The sequence below is a fragment of the Peromyscus eremicus genome, chromosome 6 (assembly GCF_949786415.1).
Source record: "Peromyscus eremicus chromosome 6, PerEre_H2_v1, whole genome shotgun sequence".
NCBI lineage: Eukaryota > Metazoa > Chordata > Mammalia > Rodentia > Cricetidae > Peromyscus > Peromyscus eremicus.
Window position 1 is genome coordinate 81,561,502 of NC_081421.1, and position 18,911 is coordinate 81,580,412.

General features: G+C 44.8%; 1 protein-coding gene across 2 annotated transcripts in view; it reads right to left on the minus strand.

The window, feature by feature from the left end:
* The window catches only part of Elapor1 (endosome-lysosome associated apoptosis and autophagy regulator 1), an 87,405-nt gene that overhangs the window by 24,492 nt on the left and 44,002 nt on the right, over window positions 1–18,911 (minus strand). For both annotated transcript variants that reach the window (XM_059266097.1, XM_059266098.1), the window contains exons 3-7: window positions 18,417–18,609; window positions 8,578–8,725; window positions 8,002–8,082; window positions 7,401–7,506; window positions 7,113–7,262 (exon numbers count right to left, since the gene is read on the minus strand). In XM_059266097.1, the coding sequence (XP_059122080.1) occupies window positions 7,113–7,262; window positions 7,401–7,506; window positions 8,002–8,082; window positions 8,578–8,725; window positions 18,417–18,609 (678 nt within the window). The remainder of the gene's footprint in view (window positions 1–7,112; window positions 7,263–7,400; window positions 7,507–8,001; window positions 8,083–8,577; window positions 8,726–18,416; window positions 18,610–18,911) is intronic.

Consider the following 18,911-nt stretch of genomic DNA (forward strand, 5'->3'; position numbering starts at 1 on the left):
CCTCACAGATTATTTCAGCCAGGAGTTCAGATAAGCCTTGCACTTTCCCATTACACAGAGACTGGACAACAAATGTTATATCTAGTTTTCTTAGGACTTGACCATTATCTCAATTTTCTGAGTCTTCTGGGGATGCCATTGCCCCCAGACAACAGGAAGCAGTCTAGAGAAGAGAACACAACACCCACTTTCCCAAGATGTGGGGTGGGTGGTTTTTGGTCATTTGATGGGTTATGAATGTTTTTCATCATTTAGTGGGGATATAGGAATATAGAATAAAAAGACAACTATTCATCTCAAATATTTTATATTGGCATGAATTTTTGTATATTGATACAAATTTAAGGTTATTTTTGTTTTATTGTATATATGTTTCTACTCTTGTTTAAGGTACTGTGCCTATACAGCTCTTTTAAAAATATAATATAAAATTCTAGTCCTTGAAAGTTATTATTACAAACTGTTTAGGATAATTAAGAAATGCAGGTTAATAGTTAGTCATCTATAACAATCAAACTTGTAGTCATGTTAGGTATGTTTTAAAGATATATTTTAGATAGATAGGTGTTCTTCAGATGCTTCAGAGACCTACAGAATATGACATTTAAGATGTTTAATAACCTAAGGTTTTTCATGACAGTGAGACACATCTGCTCCTGGCAGCATCTATTTACTTCATAAAAGGATGATGGGCATCGAAGAACCTCCATATGGAGTTTGCTTTCATTGTGGCAAAGCTAGCATCTGGGCAAGAAATTCCCCCTTGCATTGACTGCTGGCAGTATGTTGTACAAACTGGACAAGCAGAACACAAAGGAAAAAGACTGCTGAACATTGCCAAGACAAGGTGGGATAGTCCTTCAAAATTCCCCGCTTCACAGAAAAGTCTGTCAGACTTTCTTGGCCTGTAGGCTGAAGATGGATGCCCCAATGTTGCAGAGGATGCTTGGATGACTGTCCAGGCAACCAGATGTCTCTGTCATTTCTATAGTTTTGGAAGTTGCTTGCTCTGCACTTCTTGTTTACTCAGGTAATATTATATCCTTCTCTGATCTCTGGTGGAGTTGAAGATGAGATAGTTATAGTTTTCCTTGTTACCAAATTCAGAAAAAAAAACTTACATAAGAGATACAAAGTTCATAAGGTTGAGAATCATAATGGCTTAAGTTGTTTATTTAATAAAATGTTTTGAGTTCTAAAAAGATAATTTTGGGTGGGTAATACAAGTTAGGATAGCAAGTAAATTAGGTACACAACTTAGGACTCACCAAGATAGGATAGATAATGGAGTATTTTCTCTGAATTGCCAAATGCAAATGAACTGGATATTGTAAATGTAATTCTTACTTGATAATTGTCCTTATTGTATATAGTCTTACTATGTTAAAGCTAAAACTTTTCTTTTTATTTAGACAAAGAGGGGGAAATGTTGCAGAATATTTGTTTAACTATGCAAAGATGTGTTGTATTTGTTTAACTTTGTAAAGATGTGTTATATTTGTTTAATTATGCAAAGATGTGTTACTGTTTTACCTTGCCTGCCTAAGGCACCTGATTAGTCTAATAAAAAGGTCAACAGCCAATAGCGAGGGTGGAGGTATAAGTGAGACTTCCAGGAAAGGAGAGTAAGTAGGAGGAGGAATTTAGGCTCAAAAAGGGGGAAGAAAGAAAAAAGAGATGCCAGGGAGACACCAGGGGCCAGACAGACAGACACAGAGAAAGCAGGAAAGTAGGACATACAGAACGAAAGAAAGGTAAAAAGCCCTGAGGCAAAGTATAGATAAATACAAACAGGTTAAATTAAGTTAAAAGAGGCACTGGGACAACCCTAAGCTAAGGCCAAGCACTCATAATTAATAAGTCTCCGTGTCTTTATTTGGGACCTGGTTGATGACCCAAAGACAATTCCAACTACACCAGGAGATTTTGTAAGGATTATGAGCTCTTCCCCACCTTCTAGTGAGGCCCTTACTTCTCAACTGGTCCATTCCTTCTCCCAGATGACTTCCTCCATTAGAGACTCTGCTAAGGATGCCTTGTTGGCCTGCACTGGGAGTTCCCAAGACTGAAAATCTCCCCACCTCTTCTGTCCCTGTCTTATTAGGCTGAGCAAGAAGGAAGGGCTGGGGAACAGCTGGAATCTTCCCAGCTAGTTTATTTGGTAAACAAGCTGGAGGCCCAATTCAGGGAGAAGGATCTTGTTGTTGACTGACTTGGCCAGGAGAGATCGGAGGGAGGTGCTGAACACATGCCAGTTCCCAGGATATTAGGCCTGGCAGAGTGCAAGTTAGAAAATGTATTTGGCCCAAAGACCTTTGTTCTACTAGCTAAACATTTGCTTAACCTGACACCCCAGGTCTAAGTTTTAGCAGAAATGGTCCAGCTGTTTACACACAGACCACTGAGAAAATGACTTTAATAAATGATTAACCCAAATGTTGAGACAGACCTCACTTTCCTAACTCAGGTTTAAACCAAGGGGTTTAAGCTGGGCCTCAGTCAAGTGTGAAAAAGTCACCTAGATGTTTGGTAGGGTGAGGAAGTGAGCATGGCTTGAGAGGGATTGCTCCTGGGAAAAATGCAAGGCCTTTATCTCAGCACACACACACCCCCAATCCTCTTCCCAATATTTTTTTCTCCACTTCTAGTACAATGTTCTCTCTGAGACCCATTTTATCAAAGGAAAACATTTCCTCAGCAGACACAGGACCCAATGTACATAAAGGCAGCACCCATACCAACTCAGACTCTTGGCAAGCCCTTCAGCCTCTCTAAACTCACCTTCCATTTGTCAATGGGGCGCTCACTCCCACATCATGCTCTGAGTAATCAATGAGAGACTGTTGTATGGAGTGTGAACTTCTGTACAAGTGACCTATTGTTGTGAAATACACTGAGAACATTTTCATATTGTAAGAGGAGTATCTGGACAGGCCTTCATGAAAAATGAATTAATGACATTAATGCTCACGGGGGCAAGGCAAGCAGTGGGTAAGCTGAGTCTGATCCCTGGGATCCACATAGTAGGAGGGGACTGACTCCTTCCTGAAAGTTGTTCTCTGATATCCATGTGTGTGCTGTCCCATGCACACATGTTCATGCACATGCCCTCCCCCCATGAAATAAATAAATGTAATAAAAATAAGTGCTTGAGCTTTAGAGCTCAGTAGAGGACAGCTTGCCTAGCATGTTCAAGGATCTGAGTTCTATCCCCAACATTACAAGAATTTTTTTTTCTTTTCTTTTCTTTTTTTTTTTTTGGTTTTTCGAGACAGGGTTTCTCTGTGTAGCTTTGCGCCTTTCCTGGAACTCACTTGGTAACCCAGGCTGGCCTCGAACTCAGAGATCCACCTGGCTCTGCCTCCCGAGTGCTGGGATTAAAGGTGTGTGCCACCACTGCCCGACAAAACCGGCTAAGAAAAAATTTTAAAAACAGCAATTACACAGTATTGGGGAGGCAAAGGCAGGCAGATCATTGTGAGTTCGAGGCCAGCCTGGTCTGCAGAGTGAGTTCACAACAGTCAAAGCTACACAGAGGAAATCCTGTCTCAAAAAAACAAAAATAAAATAGTGATTAAAAAATACTGGGTCCATTTCTAGATCATTTCTTGTATTAGCCAGTCCCCACACTAACACCATGAGGTAGGTACGATTGTTGTCACTTCTATTTTAGAGATAAAGAACAGAGGCATAATTGCTCCTTGGGCTTCCACCAAGATCCTGTACAGAAACTGCAGCATGGACAAGTGACATGCCCCAGGTGTTGTGGGATATTTGTAAACTGTACGGTTGTGATTGGTTTAATAAAGAGCTGAATAGCCAATAGCTAGGCAGGAGAAAGGACAGGCAGGATTTCCAGGGAGAGAGAGAGGAAGAGGAATGTAGGTGCACAGGATTCGCCAGCGAGACGCAGGGAGAGCAGGATGTGCAGTATGGAGATGAGGTTATGAGCCATGCGGCAGAAGGTAGATGAAAAAATATGGGTTAATTAAGTTATAAGAACTAGTTAGGAACAAGCCTAAGATAAAGCTGAGCTTTTATAATTAATAGTAAGTCTCTGAGTCATTATTTGCAGACTGGTGGTCCCGACAAGAGAGTATTACTACACCTAGGTGTCACAGCTAGTGAGTGGTGAAGCTGAGATTTGAACCTAATGAGTGTGTTCTGGAGGCCCTGCTCTTACACCTTATGTACTTCTATTAGGAAACAGACTACTAGCATTTAACATAGCACAAAGGAGTTGACCTGAGCTATCATGCTAAATGATTCCATGACCCTTCTAGTTTGGCTTATATTGTTTCCACTCCAAATATCTTGACCCCATGAAACTGCAGATTCATCATGTAAGATCTCAGCTAGTGAAGGTTCTCCTCCAACCACTTGTTTTTTCAGCCTCCACGGCATGCTGCACTCAGCATTCCCAGCCTGATCCCTATTGCACCAGGGAGAGTTGCAACATTTGTGTGTTCCTATAGCCAGATTTCTGCTTTTTTGGTTCAAGCTGGAGGACAGGCACCAGCTCTGGCCGCGGCACCAAGGCCAGCCCTTGTAGGCACTCAAAGTATACGTGTGTGTGAACTGATCTCCAACCACTGCCTTCATGCACGTTCCATGCTGGGCTCTTAGGCTCTCTTTGCAGCTTTCCCAGTACATGGGACTTTCTTTGAACTTCAAGCTGTGAGGTGGTCAAAGGGGCGGATTGAGAAACTGGTGGCAAAAGGACAGCTTTAAGATTTCAGCCCCTTGATTAACAATTCCATGACAACTCTCGGCTAGAAATCAGTTTACACAGCACTGACACAGTTCTTCTACAACTACCTTGTCATTCAAGCCGTTGCACAATTGCTGAGTTAGGAATTGAGCCAAAGCTAGACCCACAAAGGCCTCCATTGACAGAGGTGGAGCAGGGAAGAGGGATTAAAGTGGAAAAACAGGAATTTAGAGGTTTGGCGAGAAACTCCCTCCCAGGTCTAAACTTTCTTGTCTGGCTGAAAAACTACACACATTTGGCATCTGTGTAGAGAAACAGGGCTTTTTGTATCAGGAGCGGTAGAAGTAAGCACGTCACAGGTCAACGGCTGGTCCTGGATCAACAACCACACATCCTAACACCTGTGTGACACCTGGGACTATCTGCGAGGGCTGTGGGTCTATTCCAATGGGCCTTGTGCTGGGTTTGTACATGTTTCTGTATAAAAAGGGGAAGAAAGAGTCGTGCTCAGGGTTCCTAGGGGAAAGAGCAGACCGGACCCCTTCCTCTGCCTTCTTGTCTCACTGCCTACCCTGGAGTCTAGACCATGTACCCAGCACTGGGCTGTGTGAGCAGAGTGCTTCTTTCTTGTCTCACTGCCTACCCTGGAGTCTAGACCATGTACCCAGCACTGGGCTGTGTGAGCAGAGTGCTCTTTGGTAACATTACATATCTTATACCAGTGTTCTGAAATATCCTTAAATGACCAGGTCTTGTTTTTTTCCTTCTCTTAGAAGAAATGATTAAAGTTAAAAAAAAATGTATATTTGTGGGTTGGGAATATGCATGTGAGTGCAGTGCCCAGGAAGGCCAGAAGAGTCGTGTATCAGATTTTCTAGAGCTGGAATTACAGGCAGTTATGAGCAGCCCCACATGGATGCCATGGGTTCTGGGAAACCTAACTCAGGTCTTATGCAAGAGCAGTACACAACTTTGAACCACTGAGTCAGCTCTCCAGCCCCAGGTCCTGTTTTTCAAATCAGGATGTTTTTGGAGGCTTCCCCCCACTTTGCTCTAGAGCATTGAGATTTGTCTCAACAACACAAAAGAGGCAAGTGAAAAAGCCTGCCTGTGCCAGTGGGCACCACTTAGACTGGTCAAAGATCCCAACTTCCTTCGTCAGCCTTTGCTGTAAAAATGGTTATAATTATAGCCTGATTTATCACTCTACAAGGTAGGAAAGAACTGAAATATCACATTGTACCTCACACATACTGTTAATCCCCAAGATTCAAGGAGAAAGACCACCATCCCAAACCACGGCCAAATTAATTAAAGCAAGCTTTTTTTAAATTTGTGTACATGGGTTGTCTCAAGATAATGGTTTTTATAGCTCAGGGGTATGGGGTTTACAAATGGGGGATTTGGCAGGCAAATGGGCAGGGTTACAGAAGACCAATACAAGGCAGTCATAATAACCCTTTGAATCAAAGGTAGGGTTGCAAGGTGGTCATAACAACTTTTTGAAACAAAGACATGGTTGCTATTTCCTAGAACGGACAGCACAGAACCATCTGTAGTTAAGGTTACAGGTGGGGCATAGCCTAATCTTTGAGAAATAGAGATTTAATCATAAACAAGAATGAACGTAGTTTGTCTTTATTATAAGATGGCTTTCATGTCCAAGATGGAGGCAGGCTGGTTCATCAATACATATGAAATTACTACTTGTCATCAAAAATAAAAGTTGAATAGTTAAAAAAAAAAAAAACTATTAGAGCCGGGTGGTGGTGGCACACACCTTTAATCCCAGCACTCAGGAGGCAGAGGCAGGCGATCTCTGTGAGTTCGAAGCCAGCCTGGTCTACAGAGCAAGTTCCAGGACAGGCTCCAAAGCTACACAAAGAAATCCTGTCTTGAAAAACCAAAAGAAAAAAAAAACTATTAGGCATGGTGAACTTTGCCTATAATCTCAGTACTTGGGAGGTAAAAGCAGAGGGAGCAAAAATTCAAAGCCAAGCTGGGCGCAGTGGCACACACCTTTAATCCCTACACTCAGGAGGCAGATGCAGGTGGATTTCTGTGTTTGAGGCCAGCCTGGTTTACAAAGTGAGTGCCAGGCAGCCAGGGCTACACAGTTTGACCTTGTCTCTAAATAAATAGAAAGAAAAGAAAAAAGAAAGGAAATTCAAAGCCAGCCTCTGCTACATACTGAGGTTAAATCCAGTATAGGCTACACAAGACCCTATATTAATATCCCTTCCCCTACTAAAGCAAGCAAGCAAACAACAACAACAAAAACCACACAGCAAAGAATTACTGTCTTCAATAATAGGCCAATAGGATGGGTCTCCTGCTTTCTTTTGTGGGTTTACTGGTACCCCATTGCCCCTCCATATCCTGCCCTCCCCGCAAACATCACCTGAGTATTTGTCATCGTCACATGGATGGCAAGAAGTTTCTCCTTTATTTGAGTAAGAGTTGGTTGGGCAAAGCTTGCAGAAAGAGGAGCCCTGCTTGGCGGCGTATGTGCCAGGCTTGCAGGGGAAACATTCTGAAGTGTAAGCCACCCCTAGGGAGAAAGAATAGCATAGAAAATAAAGATTGAGCCGAGACACCAAGGCCCTGGGGACCAGTGCCCATCCTCCCCTAGAAGCCAAGAGTCCAGGAAGCCAGCAGCAGACCCCAGATCCAAGCTTGTTCTCTGTACCTGTTATAGCAATGTTTCTCACAAGCACAGGCTTGGACACTTTGGACCACACTGAGAAAGCTGTGGTTCTCCAATAGAGGACATTATTGCCTCTGTTTAGCTCAACCTTAAAAAAGACATAAGGTAGGTGTTAATTCATCACAAAAATGGGCATTGCTCATTTGCCTCCTTGGTCCTAGAGAGCCTATTCTGACCCTCTTCTTCCTCTTCCTCAGCTTGGCCTCTCGAAGCTTTGTCTTTCTAACCCTCTCCCATGCTTCCCTGATCCTTGATACAGGATCCTTGTATCATATATTCTACAAGCATCTCTAATAGAGATCATAACAGGACCAGAGAGACAGGCAGTAACGGAGACCGGCATTCCATCATTCTCTGGTTTTACAGAAAACCCAGCCCCAAAGCTGGAAAGCTCTGGCTCCTGGGATGAAGTCACAGGAGCAAACTGGCCACCATACAGCCTAATCCATCAACCATGAAGAGAGGAAGCCCTGAATCTGCCACATCTTAGACTCCTCCCTCCGTGGGCGCTGGAGCAGAAGCTCCCCTTTAGGATCCTTGGCCCCTCCTCTGGGATCTTGGTTGTGGCTGGTGCGATACTCACACTGTGGAATTCCCATCCTTTCTCCGTAGTTTTCATCCACCGGGAGTCATCAGCATTGGGCTGGCACTGGTCGTTCTGGACCTGAGGCAGAAGGGGTTTGGGATGAGAGGTTCAGCTTCCTGAGGAGATGAGGGCCTCACTCCATGCTGCATGGTGCTCTACAACACTGTTCTCACGGAAGAGGCGCTGCCAATTCCCTCTAGGACCAAACTGAGAACACATAAGCTACACACAACAACATCTGAACACGGACGCCAGAGAAGGAATTTGCAGTTCAGCCACTTGCATGTCATAACAAGTCTGAACAGGATGAAACACCTAGGAATTCACAGGCTCTGTCCTCACCCTCAGTGTCCTGTGCCTTGTGCCCATTCTCCTCAGCTCCCCAGGCCTCAGCTCATTTTGCTTACAGCTTTCTCTAGAGTGAAAACCAAAAAGCTTTCCAAACATGGCTATACTTGTGATTGATTCCTATGAACGAATCTGAGCCTCGGCGAGTCCTGACCTCTCTAAACCCTCTCCTCCCTCCCTCCCTCCCTCCCTCCCTCCCTCCCTCCCTCCCAGCTAGGAGCTTACAAAAAACTCAAAGATGATGCTGGAGTCCGGGTAGTAGTACTCAAAGTTAACTGTGCCAGACTGCTTCAGGTTGACGGCATACATCAGAGTGGCTGTGCATTCGTCCGTGTTGGAAGCGATGTAGTCTCCCCGGGGAACCCACTTGGACCTGTGAAAGAACAGGAACCAAGAGTTAAGGCAGGAGCACACCCCACAAGGCTTTGTGCTATGTGTTAGGTTCCATGTTCTCCTGTTGGGGCTTCTGGGAAATTCCAGACTTAGGAGTCAAAAGCTAAAACTTGTACCTTGGTAGTGGTTTGTATGAGCATGGTCCCCAGAGGCTCATATATTTGAACGCTTGGTCCCCGGTTAGTGGAACTGTTTGGGAAGGATTGGAGGTGTGTGTGGTTTTGTTGGAGGAGGTGTGTCATGGAGGTGGGTTTTGAGGTTTCAAAAGCCTATGCCAGGCCAGTCTCTCTCTCTCTCTCTCTCTCTCTCTCTCTCTCTCTCTCTCTCTCTCTCTTCCTCTTTCTCTCTCTCTGCCTGTGGATCAGGATGTAAAGCTCTCAGCAACTGCTCCAGTGCCATGCCTGCTTCCCCCCATGACGGTCATGGACTAAACAAGCCCCCAATTAAATACCTTCTTTTAGGAGTTGCCTTGGTCTGGTGTCTCGTCACAGTAACTAATAAAGACCTGATCGTGCTCAGGGAAGAGTAACAACACCAGGTGCTCTGGGGCAGATCAAAGGGCCTGAGGCACAACCAATAAGAGGAAGACAGTGAAACTAGCTGGGTGTGCCTCCATGGTGGATGGCAGGCAAAGTCAGCCATGGGAAGCTTTACATCAACCAACCAACTACGAGCTTCGTGTTTCATATTCATGATTTATGTTCATCAGTAACAGGAAGAACCATTTTTTCCATTTAATAGATGAGAAAACTGTGGCTTGGAGAGTACCTTGGCCAATCCCACAAAGCCTCCAAGTGACAAGTCTGGGGTTCAAAATAAAAACTGCTTAATCCTGCTGGGCGGTGGTGGCGCACACCTTTAATCCCAGCACTCGAGAGGCAGAGCCAGGCGGATCTCTGTGAGTTTGAGGCCAGCCTGGTCTACAGAGTGAGTTCCAGGACAGGCACCAAAAACTACAGAAAGAAACCCTGTCTCGGAAAAAAAAAAATCCAACAACAAAAAAACAAAACAAAAGAAAAAAACTGCTTAATCTCAAAGTTGTCAAGATCCATAAACAAATACATCCCAGAGGACTTGGAAGTTCATCCAGTCTAACCCCACTTGTTTTTTCCGGAAACACCACCTTACAATGCTACAGTACACCGCTTTCCTCAGAAGCCGGGGGCAGGAGAACCAGAGATGGTCAGTCCTGTCATGTATGTTCCGGCTCTCTCTATCCACTGGCCCAGTGGCTCCTCCTCGCTCTCTACCACATGATCTCTCAAATATCCTTTATTTTGTGTCTGGCCCTGCACCCTCCAATCCCTCTCCACACTATGGTTGGAAACGTCCAGAAGGAAAACATGACCGAATCACTTTAGTGCTCTAAACCGTGAAGATTCCCTGTTGCTCTTGGGATAGGGCACACATTCCCAGCCTACACTTTCTATGGCGGACCTATGGAATTTCTCTCAGTTCCTGTGCCAAACTTTCTCTACCCCTGGGTTTGCCCTCTCCCTCAAACTAGCTTGTTCCTCCTTCTCTTTGGTCAATTCTTCCTCCAGTCTTATAATAAATAAATAAATAAATAAACAAACAAATAAATAAATAAATAATATGATGTGATGTGATCATTAAATAAATGCTACCTAATGTTAAGAAGTCATCCTTGTGTCAAGCATGGCCATGTACACCTTTAATCCCAGTACTTCAGAGACAGGCGGATCTCTGTGAGTCCAAGGCCATCCTTGTCTACATAGTGAGTTCCAGGTCAACCAGGGATACAGTGATACCCTGTCCAAAAAAAAAGTGTTCCTTGACTTTATCTGCTTCTGAAAGAGCACCCTGAGCTTTGTCTGTTTTCTTTCCATAATTACAAATCTACCTTAAAATTTTAATATATTATCAACCACTTAAGAACTATGCATAGATAAAATAAGCATTCATCTATCTACCGCATAGTTTAAGAAATCCAACACAGTATAGCTTTCATAGCGTTGGAAGGTTGCTATGCAGGTTGTTGGGGGAAAAGTCATCAGTGACGTAGAAAGTCACATAGATGTTCCATTTAGGGCTGTCAACCTTGGTCAGAGAAGCTTCTTTTTGCAGTGGGCAAGAGTCAATTCAGAGACTCACAGCCGGTCAAAGTGCTGAGAGCAAGTGACAGTTGAATGTTCAGCGGAACATCTATATGACTTTCTCTACCAAGAGTGAGGAACATTGTGGAAGAGGAGGTTAAAAAAAAAAAAGTAAGTACCAGAGGATGGGGAAGGATGCTGTGAAATTCTGTCTTTTGGACATGGCATGAGTATTGTACTCAAAACTCATAGTAGCTGTGGTTGCCTGTTCAAGATCAAGCCAGTCAACACTCCAGCATGGAGGAGGGTGAGGGAGATGAAGCTCCACCCCTAGCTAAGGAGTTATAGGAGGGGGTCATTTTTCTTTATGGGTCTAACCTCTGGTAAGTCGCCTCTGTTCTATAAATAACGTCACATGCTTGCACATGCAAACAGCTCTAACTAAACTGGGTCTTACAGAGATAGAGGTAGATAAACATTTATCTCACATGTTGGGAATAAGAGAGGTTCCGAAGGGAGTGGAAAGGGTTAAAGGGGTGGGCATGGGTGATGAATGTCTTCAAAATACATTACGTATATAAAATTGTCAAAGACTAAATACACATTATTGAAAGCAAAGCAAAGCAGTCAAGCGCAGCAGAAGCCACCATGTGCCTTCGCCAGCTCCGCCCCTTTCTTCTAGCATTTCTCTCTCCAGCTACCAAGAGGGGTGGTGTACTTGAATCTGCTACTTAACGTTCTCATGAAGTTCTTTGTATGTATCTCTAAGCAACACACTGCCTTGTGGTGTTTGGCATGTTTTTAAATGCCATGAAAATGGTATCATACTTTATTTTCCAAAACTTAGTCGGGGGGAAGGTTTGTATGTAATGGTGTGGGATTCATCCAAACTCATGCATGTAGCTCTTCTTTCTGTGGGGTGTGTGTGTGTGTGTGTGTGTGTGTGTGTGTGTGTGTGTGTGTGTGTGACCCAGGGTCTGATCTATGCTATATTTGTGCTCTTTCACTGAGCTATACACTCCTAGCCCTTCCTTTTAACTGCTGTCTAATAGTCTCTACTCTACTTCATTTATTTATTTACTTACTTACCATCTCTATTTACAACTGCTGGACATTTAGAGTGCTTCTAGGTTTTTTGTTTTGTTTTGTTTTTTACTACTGTTCACTCTCTGCTGTAAACACTCTTGTTTCTGTGTTCTTAGACACGTCTGATCCGAGTGCTCGGGGGCAGTTGCTGGCTCATAGGGTGCAAACTACCAGCTTTTCCGCCACCTTGCCCGCTACTGCCACCTTGTTCCCCAAACAGTGTGTCAATTTACACCAGCTGGCAATGCAAGAGGCTCCCTGTCCTCCGCATCCTCTACAGACTTGGAACTAAAGACCTTATGTTGCCATATGACGAGGTGGGGAGTGTCGCCATATGACGTGGTGGGGAATTTAGTGTCGAGCTGGCCTTTAAATCTTACTTCCTTGATTGCTGGTGAAGCTGTGCATGTTTTCTGAAGCTTTCTTGCAATTTGGTATCCTCTTCCAGCCATACTTTAATTCTTCATCTACCTGTCTTCCTGGCTAGCCTGTGGATTCTGAGAGAACAGAAACCAACCTTGTCTCACAGAATAACGTATCCCTCAGTCTCCAGCTCTGGGCCCTGGCACCCAGGGACCTCAGGGGATCAAACAAATAATGGGAGAAAAGGGCAAATGAGACAATTCTGCAGTTTCTGTTTTGCCCGAGACTAGCCCAAGACTCCCAGCTGCTTTACAATTTAAGAGAATCTTAAGCTACTACATTTGTTTCCCCATGTCTGCCCAGCCCACATAGTCTTACAATCAACGGTCATGTTTGTTTGTTTGTTTATTTGTTTTTGAGACAGGGTTTCTCTGTGTAGCCCTGGCTGTCCTGGAACTCACTCTGTAGACCAAGCTGGTCTTGAACTTAGAGATCCACCTGCCTCTGCCTCCTGAGTGCTGGGATTAAAGACGTACACTACAACTGCTCAGCAACAATCAGTATTATAATCAAAATGGAAACAAATCAAATTCTTCCAAAATGACCCAGCTAACTTAACAGTGTTGAAAGAGACATTTAATGCTAATATACTCCATGGTATCAGCTATAAATAACTCTTGAAGTTTGATGAATAATTAAAAAGAATGCCGTAAGTGGGTTACATTTGCAAAATGCACCACAGTTTTGGTGTTTGCTGGTGTTGTCCCTGTGAAGACACTTCATAGTCAGTAATACCAACATTTGATTGATTTCTTTTTTTTTCTTCCAGAGCTGAGGATCGAACCCAGGGCCTTGCGTTTGCTAGGCAAGCGCTCTACCACTGAGCTAAATCCCCAGCCCTTGACTGATTTCTAATGCCAGAGCCATCGCTCTAGATCCCTCTCCTCAATCCCTGCTCGGTGCTGGGGATCTGGAATTGGATCCAAGGCCTTGAATGTGCTGGCACATGTCCTACCACTATGCTACACATTCTAAGCCTTTGCTGTCGTCTTAAAATTCCTTTAGATGTATTTATTTTATATATGAATGTATGTCTGTGCACTACATGCATGCCTCATGCCCGCAGAGGTCAGAGAGGGCACTGGATTCCCTAGAACTAGAGTTACAGATGGTTGTGAGCCACCATGTGGGCACTGTGACTCTAACCCAGTCCTCTGGAAGAGCAGCCAGTGCTCTTAACTACTGAGCCATCTCTCCAGCTCCCCTTTGTTTTCTTAAGACAGGGCCACACTATGCAGCCCCAGCATGAAACTCTCTTCCTCCCACCCCAACGCCCCAAGTGCTGGGTTCAGAGGTATAATATGTCCGAACACACACCTGGTGTCTGAGTTAAGGTTTCTATTGCTGCGAAGAGACACTATGACCATGGCAACCCTTAGAAAAGAAAACATTGAACTGTTTCAGAGGTTTAGTCCATTCTCATCATGGCAAGAAGAATGTCAGCATGGTGCTAGAGAAGGAGCTGAGAGTTCTACATCTTGATCCACAGGCAGCAGAAGGAGACTGTGTCCCACACTGGGCACAGCTTCAGTATGTAAGACCTCAAAGTCCCTCCTCACAGTGACACACTCCCTCCAACAAGAACACACCTACTCCAACTAGGTCACACCTCCTAATAGAGCCACTCCCTGTGGGCCAAGCATTCAAACACATGAGTCTATGTGGGCTATTATTCCTATTCAAACAACCATACATGGGTATAACTTTTACATGTACACTCTTATTTAATCATTACTACATTCTTTAAGAACAGTACTATTAGCTGGGCCTGATTGGTACATGCCTTTAATCCCAGAACTTGGGAGGCAAAGGCAGGTAGATCTCTGAGTTTAAGGCCAGCCTGGACTACACAGAGAAAACTTGTCTTGAAAAACAATAACAACAACAACAACAACAACAAGAACAGTACTATTTTTAGCACCATTGTTTGTTTTTAAGATATTCTCACAGTGTACCCCTGTTTGCCTGGCACTCACTGTGGAAACCCGTCAGCCCTTGAACTCAGAGAGGTCCACTGGCCTCTGCCTCTTGAGACATGTGATTAAAGGTGTGCACCACCACACCCAGCTTTATCATCGGTTTTTTTTTGAGGAGGAAATTGAGGACTAAGGTTAGACTAGCCATAGGCCTGTCAGCTGTGAGCTTGTTCATGGTTACAGTACTTGGCCTGCTGTTCTTTCTCATCCACTAATACCCAACACCATATCCCATTCTGTGCTGGTTAGTTTTAAGAGTCAACTTACCGGGCGGTGGTGGTGCACGCCTTTAATCCCAGCACTCGGGAGGCAGAGCCAGGTGGATCTCTGTGAGTTCGAGGCCAGCCTGGGCTACCAAGTGAGTTCCAGGAAAGGCACAAAGCTACACAGAGAAACCCTGTCTCGAAAAAACCAAAAAAAAAAAAAAAAAAAAAAAAAAAAAACCAAAAAAAAAAAAAAAAAAAAACCAAAAAAAAAAAAAAAAGAGTCAACTTGACAAACATAACATAGAATCACCTGGAAAAGACTTTGTTAAAAGTTTGTATGTGTGTGAGTGCTTTGTCTGCATATGTATTAGCACACCATGTGTGCAGTGCCCATGGAAGGCAGAAGAGGGTGCAGGTTCACGGGGTTACAGACAGTTGTGAACTATCACGTGGGTGCTAGTGACTGAACTAGGTCCTTTGTAAGAACGTCAAGTGCTCTTAACCACTGAGCCATCTCTCCAGCTTCCAGGAAGTGAGTCTTCATAAGGAAGTAGTCAGATCAGGTTGATCCGAGGGCGTGCCTATGGGGGATGATTGTTTATTAATGTAGAAGGAGCAGACCATTGTGAGCTGCACTATTCTCTAGGCTGTGGACCCTGCACTGTGTAAGAGTGCAGAAAGCTAAGCATATGCAAGCAAGCACGTCTGTGTTTGTTTCTCTCTGCTCTAGGCTGTGAATATGATAAGAATAGCTGTTTCAAGTTCCTATCGCCTTGCTTCTCAGTGATAGACAGTAACCTGGAGTTCTGAGTAGAAATAAACATGTGTCCCACACACCATCCGCCCCCACACAAGATGCTGTTTGTCAGGGTATTTTATCACAGCAACAGAAATCGAACTAGAACACTTCTTCTTTACTCCGATTCCCTCTCGAGACCTCTGTCTGACGGCCAACTGTTTCCAGTGTCTTTGTCCTGTGACCTACGCCCAGGCCATGGATGACTCTGGGGGTCCTGACAGACATGGAGACTGTTCATTTTGTCTGTCCTCTTCCCCGTGATTAGTTCTGTGTCAGGTTTGTGGCAAATGATATGTTAGATGCTGGAGACACAGCAAAGACCAAGACACACTCCATCCTCTCCTGCTTAGGGCTTGAATTCTGTTCCTAGTTGAGGGAACAGAAATTTAACTAATACAATTAATCACATAGGAACACCATGCTAAGCATGGTGACAAGAATGACAAGGTGACACCAGAGTCTGTTTTAGGAGTCTCCTGGTTCAGGGGTGGTTTCTTTGAGGAAGTGACCTTTATTTACTCTGAGACATAAGAGCCAAGTAAGACAGCTAGGAAAAGGCCCACAGAAGAGCTACACAAAGGTTCCAGGGGGAAAGCATCCTGGCAGCTGGTGTGGCCACAGCAAGGAAGATGTTCAAGAGATGCAGGCAAAACGGGCAGAGAGCAGAGTAGAACAGTCGCCTCCTTGGGCTGTGGGAAGTTACTGGATCTTATCCCAAGAGCAATGGGTGGCCTCAGAACCCAGAGTTCTGAGCAGGAAACTATTGTGTTTGGACGTGTATTTGTCATTCTGGCTGCTGGCTGGACAGGGCCTGGAGGAGACAGGAAGGGGAACCACAAGAGCCGTTGGGAGGGTGCAAGGTGGATCAGGTAGGGGGGATGCTGGTCCAGCTCAGTGGGAAGTAAGTGAGGTTGCACACTGGAAAGCCGAAGAGCTGTGTTTGTAGCATCAGCTCAATTACTGACTTTTGAAATCTCTCCAGGTGTCCATTTCTACAGAAGAGAAATCCTCTCTCACTCCTAAAGACATTTCTGGATGCCTTAAGATCCAGGCTCCATGATGGTCTAAGCTGTTATTAATCTACACACATCCTGCCGCAGTGAGAGATAATGATTTCTACCCCTCCCGCTACAGTCCCCAGAGAGAGGTGGGACCCTTCCTCTTCCTGGGTTGAGAAGTGATGGAGTGGATAGACTGATAATCTGTATCTCGTCCCATGTCAAATGACATTTGATATTAGGGCTCACACAGGATGGGGGCCAGACTGTTTTAACCCATAGTCTCTCCATTTCTCATTTGCATCTTCTCTAGTTCTATATCTGCCCCCTCCCAAGTTATTGTAACATGTAAACTTGAACTCTAAAGTAATATTAAAATTGTATAATTGGCTGGGCATGGTGGCACATGCCTTTAATCCCAGCACTTGGGGGGCGGGCAGAGGCAGCTGGATCACGGTGAGTTTCTAGGCCAGCCTGGTCTACATAATGAGTTCTAGGCCAGCTAGGTTTTAGAGAGATCTTTTCTCAATAAAAACAAACAAATAAAATATAATTGGATGATTAAATGTCTGCTGTGTGGTTCAAACACTGGTCCTTCTGAGAGATTTAAGGATAGGTAGGAATGAGAACTAGCATGGGTAAGGCCCCAGGTTCAACCTCCAGCAGCAAAAACAAACTTCAAAATGAGAAATCCAAGTGTAACACAATTCTTTGGTCCTTTTAGTCCATTTGCTTGCTTTGGTATAAAAGAATATTTTTCCCCTCTCATACTTATTGTCAGAATTGCTTTGTGTAACTGTCTATCCTGATGTTTTCTTCCCTGGAGCCCGATACTACCTGTCACATAATCATGTGATTTGAAGGGCGCAGTGCAGAGCAATAGAAAGCTTGGGACTGTGGCTGAGTACCAGTTTCACCAATTTCGAACTAGGAAACTAAGATGGAATGCTTAACCTCACTGGGCCTCCAGTTTTTCAGTCTGCAATGGAAATCATAATGCCAATTTCACTGGGCTCCTGTGTAGGTTCAAGAAAAAACCTTTTATAAAGAACATCCAGCACAGGGCCAGGTCCCTGAAAGGCACATCTGGAATAAATATTTGGTTGTCTAGCCCTCCACCCCCGTGGGGAGGGGGCACTGAGCTTTTTTAATGACTGACAAAGGTCTTCCAAGCTGTGAATTTTCCTGGTTATTGGGATGTGGTGGAGACTGGCCCCCACAGACTCATATAATTGAATCCTTGGTCCCTAGGTGGTGGAACTGTTTGAGAAGGACTGGGAGGTGTGGATTACATTTAAGATCTCAGCTGCAGCTCCAGGGCCATGCGTTGCCTGCCTGCTGCAGGGACTCACCCTCTGAAATGCTAAGCAAGCTCCCAATTAAATGCTTTCTTTTATAAGCTGCCTTGGTCATGGTGTCTCTTCACACCTATAGAAAAGTGACTAAGACATGGGGTCTCAAGGGGGTTAGAAGCTCTCATTCGTGACCCCCTCCAAACCCACAACAACATGCCATGCAAAGCCAGTTTTAGACATTTGGCACCAAAGCCAGCGAGATGACCAACACTTTGTATACATTGTGTTCTTTTTTTTTTTTTTTTTTTTTTTTTTGGTTTTTCGAGACAGGGTTTCTCTGTGTAGCTTTGCGCCTTTCCTGGAACTCACTTGGTAGCCCAGGCTGGCCTCGAACTCACAGAGAGAACTCACAGAGATCCGCCTGCCTCTGCCTCCTGAGTGCTGGGATTAAAGGCGTGTGCCACCACCGCCCGGCCGTACATTGTGTTCTAATGGGGTTAATGAAGTTTATTTGCTGACTCAAAATTCCAGAGAGGAAATCCAATTGGATTTTTGTTTGAACCCAGCTGGGCCATTAGATGCTTGTCATCTCTTATCTACCTGCCCCTATTTCTTTAAGTGTCTCCCCCTCACAGATGTCTGCCAGGCAGCGGTAAGCCTAGGTTAGAACGGGTCAAGGGAGCAGTCACGTCCAGGAGTCTCCACTCCCACCCCCACCTCCAGGGAGTGTGGTGTCCTCCTCCCACCTGCCTCAGGAGCATCACAGAACAGTGCCCAGGATGCCCTGCGGCCCCTTCCCCAGGAGACTCGTGCGCTGGCTCCCAGACTCACGAAGTGCAGTTCTCCGTGGACGCAGAGATGCTGTCATCGACTTCCAAGTTGGCCGAGAGGCTGGCAAAACCATGAGGCAGCTCATCCCACTCATCAAACCGGATGCCAGTGCCAAGGGAGTAGCGGCCCTCTGCGCAGGGCTTGCAGGACTGGTCCTTCATATCCAAAAACTCTCCGGCATTGCAAGAGAAAGCTGGAAAGCAGGGGAGGGACAGAGGAGGGGTGCTGAGGTCACTGTGGTCTCTGGAGGGGGGATGGGGTTGGAGGCAATCTAATGCCAGGACTTCAGGGTCAGGATCTAGGGGTCTGGACCACTAAAATTTAGGGCTAAGGAATGTCTTGTGTGCTGATATTCATATGGAATGACCACAAAAGTAAAGTCATAGAGACAAAAGGCAGATCTGTGGTTGCCATGGAGACTGCAGAGAGAACTTTCTTTTCAGTCTCTAAATGCCCCCAAAACGTGAATGGTGAAGAGTTGCTGGAAACAGCTGG